We start from the raw sequence: 9,153 nt of genomic DNA, 5'->3' as shown, positions 1-9,153 counted from the left end.
GTTCATTCGAAGACTGCTTAAAGGATGCAAAGAAAAAAGGAGGAGTACGCTCAAAAATCACCATTCCTGAACTAATAGTTGCATTAGTTGCATTAGTTGCTCCCTCTGGAGCTGCATGCAGATACCAAGTAAGCGTTGCTAACCATGCTTTCAAATCATTATACATGTTTACAACTCCATAGGAAAAAGTGGCTAGCTTAAACATGATCCAATATGTTTGGAGCATCACAAAAGAGGAACTAATGAAATGCAGTCCCTGGTAGAACAAACTTACTAGAGGGAACATTTTTTTTTCTTTTTTTTTCTTTTTTCTTCAATAGAGAGAAAAAAAAGTAAAAGAAAACAAAGCTCAGCAGTGTTTATAAAATAAACCGGAGTATTGGCAGTCCGCCTGGACTTTCAAGGTCAAGCTCGCAGGTGCAGAATCGCAAACACGAGATAGCTCCTTAACAGGGAAAAAACTCGTATCTCTGTTAAAAGCTAAAAGAGCAACAGAAGAAAACACAGAAAAACAGCAACTCAATTTGCCTGCATTCTCCACCAAAATCTGTCACGGTTTGAACGAAAAATCCACCTGCGTCCGTGACAGGGGCCGTGGGCCCCGGAGGGGCCCTAGGCCAAAAGGAAAAAGTTAATTAGGAAAAGAAAACAGTGTCAACGATCTCAGGAGGCACACTTATTTACTAAATACTATATCGAAATACAGGATAACACAACATAATACAATATAATTGAAAATTGAGCTAACGAATCAAGCAAAATAGGAGAGAGAATGAGTCCCGTAACCAAGAGGCCTACTGTGAATCTAGGCGAACGGCTGAAGGCTCCCACACACTCCCCTGAACGCCAGAACTCGAAAGACAGACGTCAGTCTAGTCTGCAACAGAGTTAATATAGAGTCCAGGTCCAGTGACCTATCGTGTTGTTCTCTGGGAGATGTAGTCTTCTTCTGTAAGTTGCAGATTCAGTAAAAGTATTCATGCTTTATATGATGTTATGATGTGGAATACTGATAGCAAAATTACAAAATTATTAAACCATGACACAGATTCTGTTCCTTCCTTCCTGATCAGGAAGAACAAGGGGAGGAGGACAGGCAGGTATCTGAGTTACAGCTGGGATGGAATTGTTTTCTTCAGACTGTCTGCTGTGGTGCAGTGTTTTGGTTCTTGGAGAAAACCATTGATAACACTCTGATGTTTACAGCTGCTGCTAAGCAGTGTTGTACAGAGCCAAGGCCATGGTCAGTGGAGGGCACATGGAGCTGGGAGGGAACAGAGTGAGGACAGCTGACTGAAAGTGGCCGAAAGGATGTTCTCTATCAGCTGACAGCAAGCAGAAATTGTATTGAAAGGGGTGGGAGTTCATCTCAGTCTTTTCTCTTCCCAGGGCCCAGCTGGGCATCAGTCTGGTGGTGTTGAGCAAGTGCTTGTGCATCAGTTGTTACATACAATTCCATATCCACAGATATATAGTGATAACTATTACTCCTCTCCTTTTATCTCTCTTAGTAAATTGCTTTGTTACAACCCACAAGTTGTACTTTTTTTTCCCAGCTCTCTTCAACATCCCATTGGGAATGGGGCAGTGCACAAAGCACTGTGTGCTGCTGAGCCACATGTTGGGTTCAACAACCGCAGTCATTTTGGTGCCTGATGTGAGTCTCCAAGGGTTGAGATAACAGCACATCTGTCCAGAGTGAGATAACTCATGGCTTTGTGGGAGTTGGAGAACTGCTGGCCATGATGCTGATAGTTTCCCCATGTGTGGAGCCTGCTGAGTCTTCTCATGAAGCTTCAGTGCACAGCTCCTTGCTTGCTGCTTGTTTTCCCTGCTGCATTATTTGTCAACTCTGGATTCTGGATTAGGGTATTTTTTTTGCTATGCTGTTTGACCTTGGTTTGTATCATGATAAAATTGGCAGCTGACAAAGTGAAGTTTTGTGCACATTCATCTCTGTGGTCATCTTTGGGTTTTGGAAGTAATATTGTTGGTATGATTAGAAATTACACATTTTACATTGTCTTCTCTGGGAGCCCAGGGGTGTTCAAGGAGTGACTGGATGTTGTGTTGAGGGACAAGGTTTAGTGGGAGCTATAGGTAATAGGTGAACGGTTGGACTGGATGATCTTTTAGGCCTTTTCTAACCTTGGTGATTCTAGAATTCTAGGACTGAGGTTAAACATTATTCAGGAATATCAGTGAGAGATCTGTTTCAAGGTGAGAAGGCTCTGCATGGCAGGGGGTGTGGGACGGTCTGGGCAGCTGCCTGGAGCAGTGGGCACCCCCAGGGCTTAGGAACTTCATCTCTGAGCAACTGCAGGATCCTGAGAAACTGGTAGAATATTGGGGGAAGGTCTGATGAAACCCTGGAGATCTCAAACAGGCACAAATAACTGGAGTGTGCCAGGGCCTGGCCCACACCTACTGAGCTGTGTTTAACATTCTTCAGCATCATCAATGGGAAGAGAGCTGGATCTGCTGACAGATCCGTCTGCCACTCCACCCCTCATAATGAGCTCTGCAGTCACTCCTGCTACAGGTCCTGTAGCTGTTCCAAGTTTTTGATAAGAAAATGAAACAAATGCTTCCCAAGGGAGGTGCACTGTGCCAGGAGGTACAGCCCTGTGGTCACTCCAACCCCTCCAATGAGCACATTGGCTGCTAAAACTTTAATCCCAGGTCCTGCAGAGATTCCAGCTCTGGCAATGAACTCTGCAGTTGCTCCAACTCCTCCAATAGGAAAACAGCCTCTCCAGTTCCTACAGTGAACCTTGAGACTGTTAAAACCCTTGAAACAGGTCCTAGACTTGCAAACAGATATGCATATGAACTATTATCATCTATGTATGATATGGATATGTATTAGTGCATGCACATACGTTAGCAACTGCCTATATTGTATATATGTGAAAATATACTATATATATAAGATATGTATATATGCATATATCATATTTATAATCGTTTTCTTTTTATCTTGACCTTAAACCACAGATTCTAAACCTCAGCACTGCCTTGAGTCCCTTACAGATCTCCTTGGGACTTCTGAAACTATCCCTGCCAGTCAGTGAAATGCATCAGAATATCTTGATGTCTTCTCAGGGAGCAGCTCCTGAGGTATATTCCTTATACCAGCTTTGAAAGAGGCCTCCAGTTCTCTGGTCCTGCTCTGAAGGTGCCCTCTTGTTATGGCAGTGCCAGCAAGGAGACCAGCTCTGACAGACCTGTTCATATTGCCGGCTACTGACTGCAGCCCTGGATTGCAGCTGTAGAGGCAACGGGACTGTCGTGAGACACACAAGACCTTCAGAACTGCACAAATGAGAGGACTTGAGAGCACTGTGTCAGTGTAAAGTAATCAGAAATGAGAAGAGCACATTGAGCTGCTGTCTGCGGCTGTACCTCCCCAAATCCAGACAAAGTAAGAAGAAACAAACAAAAAAAAAAGCTAAGTAAAAGTCTATTTTGAAACATTTTAGGCATCTTATAATGTATTCAGGAAATCTGGTTACATGTTTACATGAGCTCTTGGAGTGAGAAAGTGGAAATCAGGTAAGAAAGAAGAGAAATATAATTTTATAAATAAGTTCAATAACATTTTTTTTCGCACGTTGCTATATCTCACATAATCAAACAGACAAAGATGCATAAAACATAAAGAACCATCACTGGGAATCCTATGAGGAAGTTGTGCATTTTATGGAAGCTGAAATAGTGCATATTGCAACACCTTCCTGAGAGTCTGCTTGATCTCCCTGTTCCTCATGCTGTAGATAATAGGGTTCAGTGTTGGAGAAACCAATGCATACAGAAGTGCCACTGTCAGATCCAGGAGTGGGGAGGAAATGGACGGGGGCTTCAGGTAGGCAAAAAAGGCAGTGCTGACAAATAGGAAGACCACGGAAAGGTGAGGGAGGCACGTGGAGAAGGCTTTGTGCCGTCCCTGCTCAGAGGGCATCCTCAGCACAGCCATGAAGATCTGCACATAGGACAGCACTATGAAAACTAAACCCCCAAAGGCTAAACTGGCACTAAAAAAGAGAAGCACAAGTTCCCTGAGGTAGGATGCTGAGCAGGAGAGTTTGAGGATCTGTGGGATTTCACAGAAAAACTGGTTGACAACATTGCCTTGGCAGAGAGGCAGTGAAAACGTACTGGCAGTGTGCAGCAGGGAATTGAGAACCCCAGTGCCCCAGGCAGCTGCTGCCATGGTGGCACAAGCTCTGCTGTCCATCAAGGTCCCGTAGTGCAGGGGCTTGCAGATGGCAACGTAGCGGTCATAGCACATGATGGTGAGAAGGGAAAACTCTGCTGAGATGAAGAAGGTAAAGAAAAAGAGCTGTACAGCACATCCTGCATAGGAGATGGCCCTGGTGTCCCAGAGGGTGTTGGCCATGGCTTTGGGGAGAGTGGTGGAGATGCAGCCCAGGTCGAGGAGGGCCAGGTTGAGGAGGAAGAAGTACATGGGGGTGTGCAGGCGTCGGTCGCAGGCTACAGCTGTGCTGATCAGGCCGTTGCCCAGGAGGGCAGCCAGGTAGATGCCCAGGAAGAGCCAGAAGTGCAGGAGCTGCAGCTGACGCGTGTCTGCCAATGGCAGCAAGAGGAACTCACTGATGGAGCTGCTGTTGGGCATCTGCTTTTGTTCCTGGGCTTGGAGTCCTGTTCAGAGTGCAGAAGGTAATGACAAGTCCAGACCATTCTCAGACACACTCCTCCTGCTATAATATGAAATGTTTTAATTCTCCTACAACAGTGTACATTTAGCACCATTACTTGCATTTAATTTCATATATTTCAGCATTCCTTAGGCAGAAGCAGCATTTGGAGCTCTAACCATTCCTCTTACTTTCTTACCTTATCCCGTCTCCCTGGACTTTTGTTTCCTGTCTTATATCTTTACCCCAACTGCTCTTAGTGCCCCAAAAGCAGCCTCTGTGCCATTCAACTTCAGTATAGAAAAAGCTACCTGTTTGCAGCTAAAGTGAATTATTCATACCTACAGAAAATGATGCTAATTAATATTGTTTCCATCCTTCAAGAGATGGGAGACTGGAAGCAGATCACGTATGACTGTTCACAAAACAAGCAACTGACGGATGAAAAATTCTCAGAAGTCTGACTGCCACTTTCTGCCTCCAATTCGTTTTATCTCAGAACAGGAAAATGGAATCTCCTGCCTTGGATCTCCTCTTCCAAGTGCCCTAGAAAACAGAGTTGTGCAATAGTTCTGTGATACCCCTGCCCCAGGCATCAGCTGTAGCAGCACAAGCCCTGCCGGGGGGCTCCATCCCCCCACCCGTCTCCCCGCAGCGCCCTGGGCAGCTCCCTGGGCAGGCTGAGTGCTGAGCCTGGCAGGCGGCAGAGTCCCATACCCGGCACACAGCCCCTGGGGCACAGCAGGGACCCTGCTCTGCAGGACAGCCCTGGGCACCCGCCTGCAGCCCCGGCTGCACAGCCTGCAGCCGTGCTGGTACACGCAGCCCTCAGGGCTGTGCTCTGACACTGCAGCACGGAAGCCCTCAGCTGGAGCAGAAGGCTTTTTCCACAGTAAAGAAACATGCAGTGCCTGCAGCTGGATCTGCTATGGGGTGTCCCAGATTGTTAGCGCTCTATGAAAAGCAGCTCACGGTCCGCAGAGAGACTTACCGTGTCGTGGTCTGTGAGCAATGTTCCTGCATCGATCTCACAGCCCACTCACACCATACACATCCTGTAAGCTCTCTCCAATTTCTCTCCTCTCCTTCTGTCACCTGCAGGCTGTGCTGTGCACAAGAGCTGCTCCTGGGCACAGCTGTCTCTCTACATCTCTGCCCACTTTTATGAGCTCCGTGTGTCCCAGGTGCCAGGACAAGCAAGCAGCAGATGATGTCATTTTTATCCTTCCCACAAATCTCCCCTGACATGTCCCTGGGTCCTCATGGCCAACAACTCGTGAAAGACAACAGCATCATGACTGTGCTTTGAAATTCTCTCAATTAACCACCACATGTCCAGTGGTCAGTGACTGGAGACATATGGGGAGTGCTCCCAGAGTTCGTTTGATGAAACAATAAGGGCACCCAGACAAGGAAGGTGAGGTTTGGACTTTACCTGTGCAGGACAGTGATCCAGCTGAGGCAGTGCAGGAGTCTCATCCCTTGACAGAAATCCTGGAGCTGAAATGGGATTCAGCTCCCTACACACCCACAGGAGCTGGGATTCCTCTGGTTCAGTTCAGAAGTGCACAAGGAGTTGCCTGCATGTGAGCTCCTGCTCTGAGTCCTCGGATCTTCAGCGGGGAGGCAGCTGCTCACACACAGACACTGGGTGATGCCCAAGGTGCCTGGGCTGCTCCTGATGTGTGCCAGTGCTTGTAAACCGTGTGGGAAATCCCTGAGACAGACAGCTCCTTCCTGGGCATCAGCCGAGGGCCAGAGAGGGGATAGCACCGGCTGTCTGGTGAATTCACACGCAGCTGCAAGTGCAGCACAGGGCCTTCAGCAAAGCCATGCCCATGGTGTGTCCGTGCTGCTACGTCACCTCCAAGACCCACGATCGCTCTAATGTCTGTGTGCCACCTTCTGCACACTGATACCATAGATGAGCTGCAGGTCTGAGCTCCTGTTTGGACCACAGGGACAGTAAAATGTCTTCCACAACTTCACTGTAGCGCAAGAGGGACACAGAGTCTTAACAATGGTTGGGCGAGGAGTCAAGGAAGGGAGACTGCCCTCTGTGAGAGTGCACAGAGCTCTGCCTGGGGATGGAGGAGCAGCCAGGTCAGAGCTAAAGGAAATAGCAAAGAGTGGATTCCCGCTGTGTCTGTTCCTGGCTCCTTGATCATGGAGAGCAAGTGGAATGTGCCCTCTACAAACAGATGGGAGTCTCATGTTGTCAGACCTGTGTCCCCTTTGGGAGCCTTTTTCACTCCAGTATCTGCTGCAGGGACAGCACAGCAGGGCATGTGCTGTCCAGCAGATCCTTGGAGAGCACAGATGGCAGCTTCTTGACCAAGCAATGGAGGAACCAAAGAGCAGAGGTTCTCTGCTGGATCTCATACTCTCCAGTAATGAAGGCCTCGTTGGAACTGTGAAGGTCAAAGGGGCATCAGGCCAAATACAAGACACAAATGGATCACTTGCTATGTATGTATGTATGTATGTATGTATGTATGTATGTATGTATGTATGTATTTATTTATTTAGAGTCCGTAAGCTTAAAAGATGTTCATTAATGTCAATAAAATTGAGACAAGGCATTGAAGACAAAGATCGAAATCAATGAAAATGTTTTAACCCTTCTCAACATGGGAAATTCTCATTAGTCTTGTTCCATTTTAAGTTGTAAATATGAATCTTTGAGGTGATTTGATGTTTTTTTTTTTGGTTTTTTTTTTTTTTCTTTCTTTTTCTGAAACTACGACGTTTTCCAGAACTGTGTTTGCTGGACACAAATGCCTTTAGGTTCAGAGACACAGACAGCGATGCCAGTGCCAATGCCCTGTGACTATAGCCCGGTGCCTGGCATTACTCTTCCCTGCTGCCTATTTGATGTCCCTCATCCTCCAGGTGTCTCCACCTCTCCTAAATAAATGGCCGTGGTTAAGGGCATGTTTACAGCAGGCCACTTAGACACATGCTCCTACCACAGCCTGCCAGATTTCCCCATCCCTTGCTCTTTGTTCAGTCGGATACCTCCCAATTATCTGTCTGATTTCTGACATTTAGGAGGATGACTCAAATTTGCTCCATCTCGCCAAAGTCTGATGGACTGTGCTGTCAACTCCTTTACTGTGATTCTATCTATCCCTTCCTATCTTTTATTTTCTCTTTCTTTTTCTATGTTGTTTTCTTCTCCTTTTTCTTTCCTTTTCCTTTTCCTTTTCTCTTTCCATATACTTTTTTTTCCTTTCCCTTTTTCTTTTTCTATTTATCTTTTTTTTTTCCTTTTTCTATTTCTCTTTATTTTCATGCTTTAAATAAAGCATGAATTCTGAAAGCTGTTCATTAATGTCAGTAAAAGTGAAAAAAAGAGTGGAAGACAAAGATAGAAATCAATAAGAACGTGTTAACCCGTCTCAAAGTGTGAAATACTCACGAGTCCTGTTCAGTTTTAAGTTGATAACTCCCAACTCCCTGGATATTCTATCCCAGGGAGATTACTGGAATTTGCTCCATTCCTCAAAAGTCTGTTGTCAACTCCTTCACCGTGATTCTATCTATCCCATCCTATCTGCGTCTAACTCATTTCTTGTGGAAATTCTCCCTATGAAACATAAATCTCAATAGAAGCAGCTCGGACATGGCATGCAGTTGATCACTGTGTTTGACTGTTCATTCAATTGCATCACCTTTCCTACTGTTTGTTGGCCATAAATAAAGATAATTCTTTATTTTTCTGTGTGCAGGTGGTTCTCTGTGGAAAGCCAGTGGGAGTTGGTACAAAGGAGGTTTAACACTGAGCTGGTGACAGCAGAGGAGAAGAGTGATGTGAGGAAAAGTGATGCAAGTCCCATGAAGCCAATGTGAGTAGAAGTGTGGTGGGGAGGTTGAGGAGGAACTTTGTCCACACAGAAACGGAATAGAACTCATTGGGGACATCCTGGATTGACATCAGTTGCAAAGTGCTTCTTTTACTTCCTGTATAAAACAAACAATAAATAAATAGACAATAAATGCATTTTGGATTCTTGCTCTTTAAGCTGTCTCCATTTTGCTGAACAAGTTCTGAAAACCTGGAGAACAGGAAGGCACAAGGCACAGGAGGCTCTTTAGGTTATAATGGGCCCCAGTGAGCATTTGGTGCTGCATCCATCAACTTCCAGTGCAGAGAGAAGTTTGCACAAAGAACTCAGCAAGACAAAGTCAGAAGCAACAGTGAAGTTTCTTGGAGTATTAATGGGCCCACTGAGGGCCATTAGCAAGCAACCTTCCTTAGTCGCTAGTTAGGGCAGATAATTGGAAGCCATGACTCCAGTGAGGCAAAGGCACTGGCATGGTGGCTCTGATGCTAAGAAAATCCTTCTTTATCTTAAGAAGCAAACAGGACAAGCCCTGATTCCCAGACCCTTGGCAGGGAGATCCTGTCTCTCATGTTGGCTCAGGGCCCTTCCTGGGGCAGTGGGATGGAGGTCTGTATGAAGTTAAATGAAAGACATGGGGACAGAAGATC

General features: G+C 46.0%; 1 protein-coding gene across 1 annotated transcript; it reads right to left on the bottom strand.

The window, feature by feature from the left end:
- Positions 1 to 3,243: 3,243 nt before the first annotated feature.
- LOC146756402 (olfactory receptor 14J1-like) lies at positions 3,244 to 4,636 on the bottom strand. Its single transcript, XM_085524385.1, has 2 exons — positions 3,813 to 4,636; positions 3,244 to 3,286 (listed from the first exon to the last, which is right to left on the bottom strand). Exons 1-2 carry the CDS (start codon positions 4,634 to 4,636, stop codon positions 3,244 to 3,246), a joined length of 867 nt encoding a protein of 288 aa, XP_085380511.1.
- Positions 4,637 to 9,153: the final 4,517 nt, after the last annotated feature.

Source organism: Coturnix japonica, chromosome 27 (genome assembly GCF_054131305.1).
Source record: "Coturnix japonica strain WE chromosome 27, WE-NBRP24, whole genome shotgun sequence".
NCBI lineage: Eukaryota > Metazoa > Chordata > Aves > Galliformes > Phasianidae > Coturnix > Coturnix japonica.
This window is presented reverse-complemented; position numbering and strand designations above follow the sequence as displayed.